Below are 12,347 nucleotides of genomic sequence, written 5' to 3'. Positions count from 1 at the left end.
CACTTGCCAAGAATGTGCTTTTAGAGTTTTGGTTTCTGGCCCATTAAAAGGTAAATTGGTTTCAATTTTTCTATCCGTGTGGTATGATATCGAGATTTGACTGTATATTTTCTGGATTTTGGAAAGTGTCAACCCATAGTATCCTCCATGTGGCGCACCCACTTGCAGGGTACTTATGAGTGGAACATCTTCAAGATCAAAGATCTCCTGTAGGAGATCGATATTCCAATAGTTCGTCCCTATAAGATTGTTTACTTTTAAAGATGGATCAATAATTGAACCATTGCTTTTTACTGGTCTCTGGAATTGAGCTGGAATCCAAGGATCCTCCCAAACTGAGATGGATGTCATAGATCCGACTCTTTTAATAAGTCATTTATTCACCAGAGATCTAGCTGAGCATATACTCCGCCATCCATAAGATGACGAGTATGATTTTATGTTTTCGAGAGGATTAGATTTCCGAAAATACCGTCCTTTAAAAACTTTTGCGAAAAGAAAGTTTGGGACCGTAATCAACCGCCATAATTGTTTTGCCAATAAAGCTGAATTAAAATCATCTACATTCTGATATCCTAATCCACCTTCCGATTTGCTATTGCACAATTTATTCCAAGTCATCCAGTGCATACCTCTGGAATCAGCAATTGAATGCCACCAGAAATTAGCAACCGCACTAGTAAGTTTAGAAGTGGTTGTATTAGAAAAAATATTAACAGGTAACCAAATTGATAGCTATTTTAAAAAAAAATGATATAGCTAAAAAAGTATATACATCAATGCTTGATAGCGAAATAATGCAATGTTATATGAAAAAGTATCAAAGAAAAAGAAATTATAAAAATACATAACTTTTCTAAAAAAAAAGGAAAAATATATACAGAGTTAAAAAGACATGATCCTTCGGGGACATCCGATTAAAAAAAAGTTAATAAGACATGAAAATTTAAATAGACAAAATTATTAGTAAAAAACACAATAAAGAGTTTGTGATAAAAAACACTAATAAAACATGATAAAAATATACAACTCTAAATGAACAAATATAACTTTAAATAATGCTCATAAAATCTTTTATAAAAGGCAAATGTTGCAACGGTTCATCAAATATACCAAAATTTATAATAGTCCATCAAATAAACTAAAGGTTGTAATGGTTCATCAAATATACCAAATGTTGCAACGGTTCATGAAATAAACCAAAGGTTACAACGGTTCGTCAAATAAGCAAAAAAGTTCATTGGCTCGTCAATGTTATACGTTGAATTAAACGGTAGCAACAATTCATTTAAATATATTTTAGTAATTAAAATTTTCTTATGAAAAATTATAACTGAGAGACGTGACTGTTGATATCAAATATACCAAAAGTTACAACGGTTGGTCAAATATACCAAATGTTGCAACACTTCGTCAAACAAACTATAGATTACAATGATATTTGACGATCATTGCAACTTTTGGTTCATAAAACAAAACCAAAAGTTGCAATGATTCGTCAAATAAACCAAAGATTGCGACAATTTAAACAGTTACAATTTGTTTTAAATATTTTTATAAATTAAAAATAATAATTATGAAAAGTTACAACGAGAGACGGGACTGTAGATAATTAAGTGATATAACAATTTATAAAATAAACTAAAAGTTACAATTGTTCGTTAAATAAATTAAATGTTGCATTGGTTCAACTAAACTGTTGCAACTATTTATGAAAAGTTTCGATAAAAAAACGCAACCGTAGAAGACATTTCTTCGAATTGCAACTTTAAAAAAAAATACAACCGTAAAATAAATTTTTAGTTAAAAAAATAATGTAATGAAAGGTTGTGTTATAAAGATATAACTGTTTACAACTGTTGGACATAGGCTTTGCCCCCTATATGTTAGGGGGCCCAAAACAGATGGCACAAGTTTATAAGAGGGCCTTGATCACTATGAAGAGCCCATTAAGCCCGGAAGGGCAAAACCGTCATTTACAGTGGAGACAGAAGGAATTTTAGGGTTCCTGTTCCCTATAAATAGTCAGAAGCTTTATTGGGAACAGGATCCGATCCAGAGGTTATTAACCAGCAGACAAGAAGAATCGCTGCCTAGCCCGAAATCGTTGCCTAGCCCGACATCGTCGCCTAGCCCGAGTTTCGCCGCTTCGCTTGTTTTCGTATTCTGTCTCTCTGTTTCGTACGTTAAGTGTTCGGCTCGGCAGATAGTCTATAACCGCCGCGGCGAAAACTTACATTCTGTAATCTCTCGATCGCTTATATCGTTAATAAAAGGATTAGCTCCGTTCACCCCCAAAATCTCGTATATTATCATTGTTACAACCTAGGTACAAACAATTGGCGCCCACCGTGGGGCTAGTTCGAAGCTATCCTTTTTTGACGAGACAATGAACACTGAATCTCAAACGCTCCGCGACGACATGACGGACACCTCGAGCGACCGAGGAACTGACATCGGCGCGCCAGCAGCGCCCGACGCGCCAGGATTACCTCCCTTGAACCCAGTAGCTGTCCGCGCCGAGCTAGATCCCTCGCGCCGCCTCTTGTTCACACCTAACACAGGGATGGAGTCTGATGCTGCTCACGCCGTCCCGGCTCCTGGGGCACCTACCACACTCGTCGTAGCCGCCGCAGCTGGAGCAGCCGCCGCAGTAGGAGCAACCGAATGCACCGCACCAGGACATGCCCGAGCCGCACACCAAGGCACCCACATGGACGACCTCGTTCAGACCATCCTGGATAGGCTCGACAACCAAGACGCGCGGACCACAGAACGGATCGACGCCCTCGTAGCAGCACAGGTCGCTTCCCAGAGCCAGATCGAACGACTACGACGCCGAAGACGTACTTCCCAACCCCACGATAACCAAGAAGAGCTGCAGTCTCCACGAACCCCGGTAGCCGGAGGCATAGAGGTTGAACGACGCGGCCCAGCATCTATCATCGTCGGATCCATCGACGAACATCCTCGCCAGAATCTGCCGCACGGCGAAAACATGCAGAGCGCCCCCAATTTGCCGCACGGCCATATTATGCAAAGCGCCCAGAACATGCACTACGGCCCCAACTTGGCGAGCGCCCATCATTCACAGCACGGTCACCATCTGCAAAGCGGCCATCATCTTTTGACCGGGCATAATCAGCCGAGCGGGCACAATCTGCTTAGCAACCGAGCCGCGGACTCCGGACGACTCTTGCCTGGTCGACCCTTTACCGATGACAACCATTCTCATGATCAGGAGCTTACACGGTTGAACGCCTTAATAAGAGACATGTCCTCAAAAATGCATCGGGCCACTACCGCGGCACCGGAACTAGAAAAGGTTTTGGAAGAGACACAACGCTCGCCGTTCACAGCGCGCCTCTCGGCTGTCCATGTTCGTTATGTTAACAAAGTTAATCTGGTCCCATACAACGGCCTCACCGACCCGAAAATCTTCCTCAAGTCAATGTGCATCGCCATCAATCGCGCGCATTTCACCGCTGAAGAAAGCGACGCTGGGAGTTGCCAACTGTTCGTGGAAAATTTGACAGGGGACGCGCTAAATTGGTTCTCACGACTCGAAGTTAACTCAATCAATAGCTATCGCGAACTAACGGCCGTTTTCCTACAACACCACTCGGTTTTCATGATCAAGGAAGCCACGAACGCCGATCTTTGGACCATGTCTCAGAAAGAGAGCGAACCGCTTAGAACATTTATTGAGAGGTTCAAGAAGGTTGTGTCTAACATAGCCATTACCGATGATGCGGCAATCGGCGCCCTTCGAAATGCTTTATTATTCGGGTCACGGTTCAGGGAAGACCTTATTATCGCTCGGCCCTCCACACTGGACGATGCTCTGCACCGAGCCAACCGTTATATCGAGATCGAAGAAGAGAAGGCCGCAATGGTGGATCGCCAGCCGAAAGCATCTAACTCAAAGGGCAAAGCTTGCGAAGAACGTTATGAACCTCGACAGCATTATGATCGCGAATATGCTAAGAACGATAAAGGAAAGAAAAACTCGTCATTCGCCATCAACGGCCAGGACCCAAAATCAAACACCCCTTGGAACAAGTATTACCGCTACGCTGACTCGAAACGTTCTTATTGCGAATTTCATAAATTCGCGGGTCATTCCACCGACGATTGCCGGCAACTTCAGCTCTTGCTACTCTCTAAGTTCAAAAACGGTAGCATCGAAGTCGAGCACGATCAACGCAAACGCGATGATAGAGAACGCAATGAAGAGCCCAATCAATTAGAGCAGGCACGCAGAGCCGTCCAAAAGCTGCCTGGCCCCCCTAAGAGGAATCACGACGCGCCGCGGCAGGACGACGCACCTGTCCCTTGGCGGAAAATTCACATGATAATGGGCGGCCTAACGACTTGTCGGGATTCCGTCCGTTCAATCAAGAATTATCGACGCCAAGCAGAAGTACAGCGCTATCGGATTGACGGCGGCACGCCAGCCTTTGCCAATACCGACCCGATCACGTTCAAAGAAGCCGATGCGTCTAGCCTCACGGGACCGCATAACGATCCATTAGTCGTCGAATTAATAATCGGGGAAAGTACTGTCACCAAGGTGCTTGTTGACACAGGCAGCTCAGTCAATGTCATTTTCAAAGATGTTCTAATACAAATGGAGGTGGATCTACGCATGGCTGAACAAGACGTTCAACCACTAACTGGATTTGATGGAGACACGGTGATGACGGTTGGAACCATTATGCTTCCCATTTACGTTGGCGGTACGATGAATTGCTTCAACTTTGCTATCGTCGATAAACCTATAGTCTACAACGTTATCCTCGGTACACCTTGGCTGCACAAAATGAGGGCCGTCGCCTCGACTTACCATCAATGTGTTAAATTTCCGACCATGCACGACATCCACACATTACGCGGCGATCCGTCAGTCGCGCGTACTTGCTTTCTCATCGAGAAACGACTTCGAAACGCCAAGACTTTCGTCATTGCCGAGCCTAGCCATCCGCTAGATGTACGACAAGCCCCTCAAACAGAATCCGTCATTCAGTTTAACATCGACAAGACCGATCCTGCCCGTTGTGTCGGCGTTGGCGCCGATCTCCCGCTAGTTTTGAAAGATGAACTCGTGGAATTCTTACGCCGGAATGCTACGACCTTTGCTTGGACAATTGACGATATGCCTGGCATTGATCCCAACGTAACCTACCACGAACTCAATGTCGACCCAACTTTCAAGCCGATCAAGCAGAAACGAAGGAAGCTTGGTCATGATCGTACAGCCGCAGTAAACGAAGAGGTAGCAAAACTGCTCGCCACCGGGTCTATAGTCGAAGTTCGTTATCCTGATTGGTTGAGCAATCCTGTGGTCGTCAAGAAGAAGAACGGCAAATGGCGTGTCTGCGTCGATTTCACCGATCTTAACAAAGCATGCCCGAAAGATAGCTTTCCTCTCCCGCGAATAGATCAGATCGTCGAGGCCACTACTGGCAACGAATTGCTCTCATTCATGGATGCGTTTTCTGGTTACAATCAAATCCTTATGCATAAGAATGATCGGGAGAAAACAGCATTCATTACCGAACAAGGAACCTTCTGCTACAAAGTCATGCCATTCGGGTTGAAGAACGCCGGGGCAACGTATCAACGACTAGTTAACCGAATGTTCGAAAAGCAGCTTGGCCGAACGATGGAGGTCTACATCGACGACATGCTCGTCAAATCAACCCAGGCCGCCGAACACGTCAATCATTTGAAGCAATGTTTTGAAATACTCAACAAATACGACATGAGGCTGAATCCTGCCAAATGCACATTCGGCGTAACGTCAGGCGAATTCCTGGGATATCTCGTCACCCAGCGCGGCACTCATCAATCTTCCTTCCCCAAGGAATACCCGCGAAGTTCAACGTCTCACCGGCCGTATCGCGGCGCTCAACCGTTTTATCTCTCGTTTGACTGATAAATGTTTGCCTTTCTACCAGCTTTTGCGAAGTAACAAACGATTCAAATGGGATGACAAGTGCGAAGAGGCTTTCAAACAGTTGAAAGACTATCTATCATCCCCTCCGGTCCTCGCAAAGCCCGACCAAGGAGAAACGTTAAACCTCTACATCGCTATCTCTGGGTCAGCAGTCAGCGGTGTTCTAATCAAAGAAGACCGAGGTGAACAACGTCCTATCTTCTATGTAAGCAAGACACTCGATGGTGCCGAACTGCGGTATCCCACTCTCGAAAAGCTCGCCTATGCAGTAGTCATCTCGGCCAGAAAACTCAGACCTTACTTTCAGTCGCACACAGTTGAAGTTCTCACGAATCAGCCTCTGCGAACGATTACTCACAGTCCGAGCCAATCCGGCAGACTAGCAAAATGGGCCGTCGAGTTAAGCGAATTCGATATCGAATACAAGACTCGCACATGCGCAAAATCTCAAGTCCTCGCTGACTTTCTCGTAGAACTCTCTCCCGAACTCGAACCTGGCGTTGCCCCAGTCGAAAAATGGACATTGTATGTAGATGGCGCATCTTCCAAGCACGGGTCCGGAATCGGCGTTCGTCTAGCCTCGCCGACGGGCGAAATACTCGAACAGTCATTTCGTCTTGCTTTCTCCGCATCAAACAATGAAGCCGAATATGAAGCGTTAATTGCCGGTCTACGCCTTGCACACGGGATTGGAGTTAAAAATATACAAGCCTTCTGCGACTCCCAACTTGTTGCAAACCAATTCAGCGGCGATTATGAAGCAAAGAACGACCGCATGGACGCTTATCTCAAGATCGTTCGCGACCTTTCTCTGAACTTTGATCTCTTTGAGCTCACCAAAATTCCTCGCAGCGATAATGCACCGGCTGACGCATTAGCAACGCTCGCTTCTACTTCAGATCCTGACCTTCGCCGCATCATTCCCGTCGAAAGCATTGACCGTCCCAGCATCGACCTTCACTCAACACCCGCTATTTTGGCTGATGCATCACCTGTTCCCCCAGCCGTCGCGCTTGGCGACACAATAATCAACACACCAGCCGCGACCCCGAGCATCGTCTTACTCATCGTCGAACCCACACTGGCCGAATCTACAACTCCGGACGCGTCCGCCGCCCCAGCCGATGCGAACTGGATCGACGAAATACGTAACTACATTGCCGATGGTCTCGTTCCGACAGATAAATGGGCAGCTCGACGCCTACGAGCTCGCAGCGCGCAGTACACACTCATGGATGGCAATCTTTTTCGATGGACTGCAGCAGGAACACTTCTCACTTGTATCACCAATAGCGAGACGAACGATATCATGCGCGAAGTTCACGAAGGCGTGGGCGGGAACCATTCGGGAGGACGAGCTCTTGCACTTCGGATCAGAAAAACCGGCCATTTTTGGCCAACTTTGAATTCTGACTGCAAGAAATTCGTCGCAACCTGCGAGAAATGCCAGCGTCACGCCCCGTTCATACACGTTCCGACCGAACTTCTCCGAACAGCTTCACAACCTTATCCCTTCATGCGATGGGCAATGGATATCGTCAGGCCCCTTCCCGCGTCACGGCAAAAGAAGTACATTCTCATCATGACAGACTACTTCACCAAGTGGGTCGAGGCCGAGTCGTACGCCAAAATTCAATCCAAGGAAGTCCAGAATTTTGTTTGGAAGAACATAATCTGACGGCATGGGGTACCTTACGAAATTGTTACGGACAATGGGACTCAGTTCACTTCGCTCTAGTTCGAAGGTTTTTGCGCCCGTTGGCGAATTCGCTTGAGTAAGTCCACGCCACGCTATCCGTAGGGTAATGGTCAAGCTGAAGCAACAAACAAGACCATTCTTGACGGGATCAAAAAACGTCTTGAAGCAAAAAAAGGAGTCTGGGCCGACGAACTCGATGGCGTCCTCTGGTCGCACCGTACGTCGCCGCGCCGCTCTACTGGATGTACGCCGTTCTCCTTAGCCTACGGAATGGAAGCTCTCGCCCCTGCAGAAATTGGCGCCCCGACGCTCCGGCGCTCCATGCTCGTTCACAATTCCACTCTCAACGATCAAATGCTCCGAGATAGTCTCGACTGCCTCGAGGAAGAACGGGATAAAGCGCTTCTCCGCATCCAAAACTATCAGCATGCAGCAGCCAAGTTCTACAACAAAAAGGTCAAGCCTCGCCATTTCACCGAAGGTGACCTCGTCCTCCGCAAAGTATTCGAAAATACGGCGGAATTAAATGCTGGCAAACTAGGCGCCCACTGGGAAGGACCTTACCTTATCTTCAAGATCGTCAAACCAGGGGTCTACGAACTCCTAACTATGGAAGGCACTCCAGTTCCCCGCTCGTGGAACTCCGCAAACCTGAAACGTTACTATTACTAGGCGCAACCGCGCCAAAAAAAAAAAAAAAAAAAAAAAAAACCGCTCGATCTACCGAGCTTACCTTTGTAATATGAACTACGAATGGCTTGATCCCTTTCACGGGACACAGCTATCAAAAAAAAAAAAAAAAAAAAAAATCTTCTTCTTTCTTTTTTCAAAACATAAGTACAAGCTCGCAAAGCACGGTATCATTAACGAGCTCTTTCGGACGAGTCCGTCTCGCCGATCGCCTGGCTCCCGCATCGTGGCCCTGGCCAGGCGCACGATTTTGAAACGCGTTCCGCATGGATGCAGTGGCGAAATAATCCACAACTTTACTTTGTAAAGTTTAAAAGCCGAGCCCAGTCTCGCACAACAGCTAGCAGGCGGCCGAACAATTAAGCCGAGCTCCGGCTTGCACATTCTCGCCGACCTCAAAGCACCCACGGGGTAAGCCGGACACCAGAGCCGCACCTAAAAAGTACGACGAGTCCGTCTCGACTACATCTTCTTAAGCTCGGCTTTTCGAAACGTATACAGGATAAGCCAAGAGACGTCTTGCCCCGCAAAATATATATCGGAGCCGGGCCATGTATCACACTCGCTTTACAATAAGCGTGTCCGAGCTACGCCTCGCACAAAAACAACAATGATAACCAAAAACAAGAAATAGCAAAGTCAAAATAATCACCAAGTCATGAGACTAAAAGGAAACAAACGAAGTTCATAGCAAAGACCCAACAGAGGGCCGAAAATACATAACGCCGGTCCAACGAGCCACAAACGGCCGGACAAAGTTCATAACAACAAAAGAAAGGGAAATAAAACGAAAGCATACGAGACAAGTAATAGGCGAATCACTCATTGGCATCTCTAGCGCCGTTTCTTGGTGGCATCTGAAGAGGGTCGAGGTCGCTCTCGAAAATGTCCGGAACCACAATCTCGTCAAACTTTCGCTGCCAAGCCGGACGATCCGCCGCCAATCTCGCCATCCTCTCCTCAGGAATAACCGTCCCTTTCTTGATCATCTTCTCAAGGCATTCCTGAATCCCTTTCACCTGGCAGAGCGTATACTTAGGAATACTCTGGGCTCGCAGACCGATTATATGTTTTCTCATCCGCTCTATGCGAGCATGGTTATCCGCGATCTCAACTTCCGCCTTGTGACGCTCTACTGCAGCAATCTCGTCACGAGCCTTCCTAAGCCTCGTAACCTCCGACGCAAGTTTCGCCTTAGCAGCCTTGAGTTGCTCCCTAAGTTTGCTTATCGTCAAATCGAGACCACCAACCTTCGCTTTCTCGGACTCGTAGTCCCCCGTACGAGCAGCGACGGACCTCTTGGCAGCCTCCAGAGCAGCTTTGAGCAGACCATTCTCCCTCATAGCGGCCCTCACCTTCTCCTCATAAAAACCGACCAAGCGGTTCATCTGGCTCAGCGACTGTAAGATAGGCAAAGTCAGAAACCGGAGACACACGTAAATACTAAAGGAACGCAAAGCCAGGAGGAACAAACCTGAAGACTCCGACGAGCTACATCACGATAGAGATCCGCCCCAAGAAGAGAATCGACTCGAGGAAACTCAACGAAATCACCGCGAATCTTACTCGCCAACTCCGCGCAGGCATCCCCATCATTATGAAACATGTGATTCTTCGCGCCGTAGTTGAAAGAAAACGAATGATCGACTCCTTCACGGGCTTCCCGAACTGGTTCATCGCGCCTGGCAGATCTTCCGACGTTCGACGGCCTAGCTTCTGGACTGCGACGCGAAGTCCTCTTCCGCGAACGTCCACCCCCGGCAGATGGAGGAGCACTCCCCGTCGCCCCTCTCGAGACTTTCTTCCCAGCACGAGCGGCATCCGCTTCCGCCGACCTAGCTCGACGAGACGCATCTGCCTCGGCACGCGCGTCTTCTGCCTCGACCACCTCGACGACCACATCCTGACCCGTCTCGTCAGCCAACCCCTGCGGACCATTCCCGAGCAAAGGCACGACGTCTTCATCAAACTGATCAGCGTAACTTGGAAGAACGCAATCACCCATCCTCAAACACGAGTAGGAACCTACAAGAAAAATTCTACGTAAGAAACGCAATAGCGAGGGCCTAGACAAACGTAAGAACGATAAAAGAACATTCACAAGTACGAAAATGATCAAGAACGTGCGGCCAAGATAAAGCTCTCTTCGCCCGTAGAATATCAAGACTTGAACGATCACCGTCAGTTAACCCGTCTGGCCGTTCTGCAAACCCTGCAGTACCAACAAAAAGAAATTTATCAATAATCAGCGAAGGAACAAACCTTGTCGAATCCGGACCAACTAAGAACTACCAGGATCCATCTTCCACACGTTATCACAAGACAGATGAATATCTTCAACCGACGCTTCGTTTAACTTCACAAAGAAGTAACGTTTCCTCCAATCATTCGTCTTCTTCTTAGCACCATAAACAATCTTAAAACGTCGCCTCGAACTTGCGCAAACAATGCCCGGATTTTTCTGTCCAATCGAAAATGTAGTAACCTCTTCGAAAAGGTTAAGATTCACAACTATATTCTCCTCCGCCGCCATTATTACGAGACCGACCGCATTCCGGATGCTAGCCACAGACAGCTGAGAAAACGCGATATTCCGCCGACTACAATAACTCGTGAGAAATTCTGGAAGAGGAAACCAGAGCCCGCACTCTGTGAAGTAGGGTTCGTAAACACATATGTATCCATCGGGACAATCAGAAGGACGTTCGTGCACTTCGGGCACAAGAAACTCTACGTCGGCAGACAGCTGACATTGTGTAAACATTTTCTTCAACGATTTCAAAGTGCTCACCGACTTCCCATGACCGTGCGAGAAACAAGTCTCGTTTGAACTCTCTTCAACCACTGCTTCGGCTTTCCTACTACGATTCTTACGAGGATTAGTAGTCGCGCTCGGAGCCCTCAAACCCATCACGATCGGTGTCACCTCACGAACCAAGTGCTCAAAAACCTTTCCACGACGACGACTGGAACTTGGCCCGGCCTCCACATTCTCCGGAGCTAATAGACTATCGAGATATTGCGCATCTTCCTAGTCCAAATCAGCAAGAGTATCATCAGCCTCCGACTGTCCTAACCATACACCTTGGTCCGCACCGAAACCATCCAACGTTTGCTCCAATTGACGATATTCGTCAACCTCCAACTCTTCGCGAACGTAGTCTTCCGGGAAACGAGACATCGAATGGAACCTTGCAAAAACAACCAAGACACGAATCAGAGACTCGTCACGAACTAAACCGAACCGGCCGCGGTTTAGGCCCACCTCGCGAACGACGAAACTTCAACACCATTCCGCCACATTGCAGTGATAATTCAACAAGGAAGCTCAACGGAGAATGTGGCACGACAAACTTGTCGCGAGGCCCCAAGGCAACTCCCTTTTACCGCGGCAACGACGCGACAAAACATGACGAGGACCATACGACAAGAAGGCACGGCACGGCTCGGCGGGGCAACTCCGGCGCGTCCCGCAGTGCGGCAAAATGACCTCCGGGTCGGCAACTCATAGCTTTGGCGCAACAAGGCAGTTCCAAGACCAACCCCGCGGGGGCGGCGCTTCATGGTTCGGTGCGGCGCGGCGCGGCACTTCATGGTTTGGCGCGACGCGGCACTTTGAGGATTGGCACGACGTCTCGTGGTTCGGCGCGGCGTGAGACCGTCGGCTCGGCAACCCGTGGCACCAAGAGATGCGTCAAGCGGCGGCACAACGGCAACTCGCGGCACGGCAGCAGCCAACCCGCGGCACGGCAATCGACCCGCGGCACGGCAAGACCGGCGGCACAACAATTAGCCCGCGGCACGGCAATCCTGGCGGCACGTCGCCTTGACCCGCGGCACGTCCCCTTGACCCTCGGCACGTCGCCTAGACCCGCGGCATGCCGATGAAACCCGCGGCACAACATCTTCACACGGCTCAACGCACCAACGGACCCCAAAGACCAAAATCAAACAAAAGATTAGAGAGGGAGAAAGAATTTTACCTTGCTGAGAAGAAGA

General features: G+C 48.2%; 4 protein-coding genes across 4 annotated transcripts; 1 reads left to right on the top strand and 3 right to left on the bottom strand.

The window, feature by feature from the left end:
• Nucleotides 1-2,212: 2,212 nt before the first annotated feature.
• Nucleotides 2,213-3,937, top strand: LOC110231012 (the record flags this gene model as incomplete). The annotated part of the gene is made up of 1 exon (XM_021035602.1): nucleotides 2,213-3,937. A coding segment is annotated over exon 1 (1,548 nt), but the record flags the coding sequence as incomplete, so codon positions are not given.
• A 5,049-nt stretch (nucleotides 3,938-8,986) lies between these two features.
• LOC110231043 lies at nucleotides 8,987-9,711 on the bottom strand. Its single transcript, XM_021035759.1, has one exon. It carries the CDS (start codon nucleotides 9,689-9,691, stop codon nucleotides 9,167-9,169), a length of 525 nt encoding a protein of 174 aa, XP_020891418.1. The 5' UTR covers nucleotides 9,692-9,711; the 3' UTR covers nucleotides 8,987-9,166.
• Nucleotides 9,674-10,373, bottom strand: LOC110231038. The gene has a single exon (XM_021035732.1). It carries the CDS (start codon nucleotides 10,351-10,353, stop codon nucleotides 9,766-9,768), a length of 588 nt encoding a protein of 195 aa, XP_020891391.1. The 5' UTR covers nucleotides 10,354-10,373; the 3' UTR covers nucleotides 9,674-9,765.
• Nucleotides 10,374-10,612: 239 nt separating this feature from the next.
• Nucleotides 10,613-11,651, bottom strand: LOC110230333 (meiosis-specific protein ASY2-like). Its single transcript, XM_021032906.1, has 3 exons — nucleotides 11,614-11,651; nucleotides 11,431-11,539; nucleotides 10,613-11,379 (listed from the first exon to the last, which is right to left on the bottom strand). The coding sequence occupies exons 1-3, from the start codon at nucleotides 11,649-11,651 to the stop codon at nucleotides 10,630-10,632; spliced, it is 897 nt and encodes a 298-aa protein (XP_020888565.1). The 3' UTR covers nucleotides 10,613-10,629.
• Between the last annotated feature and the right edge of the window lie 696 nt (nucleotides 11,652-12,347).

This window comes from Arabidopsis lyrata (assembly GCF_000004255.2).
Source record: "Arabidopsis lyrata subsp. lyrata unplaced genomic scaffold ARALYscaffold_8, whole genome shotgun sequence".
Classification (NCBI taxonomy): Eukaryota; Viridiplantae; Streptophyta; class Magnoliopsida; order Brassicales; family Brassicaceae; genus Arabidopsis; species Arabidopsis lyrata.
This window is presented reverse-complemented; position numbering and strand designations above follow the sequence as displayed.

Excerpts from the sequence above, each read along its gene's own strand:
- LOC110231043 (XM_021035759.1), bottom strand. The coding sequence starts at position 9,691 with ATGAGGGAGAATGGTCTGCTCAAAGCTGCTCTGGAGGCTGCCAAGAGG.
- LOC110231038 (XM_021035732.1), bottom strand. The coding sequence starts at position 10,353 with ATGGGTGATTGCGTTCTTCCAAGTTACGCTGATCAGTTTGATGAAGAC.
- LOC110230333 (XM_021032906.1), bottom strand. The coding sequence starts at position 11,651 with ATGTGGCGGAATGGTGTTGAAGTTTCGTCGTTCGCGAG. Across the intron at positions 11,540-11,613 it reads GAAGTTTCGTCGTTCGCGAG|GTTCCATTCGATGTCTCGTT; the intron begins GTGGGCCTAAAC and ends TGTTTTTGCAAG. Across the intron at positions 11,380-11,430 it reads GTTTCGGTGCGGACCAAGGT|GAAGATGCGCAATATCTCGA; the intron begins GTATGGTTAGGA and ends GATTTGGACTAG.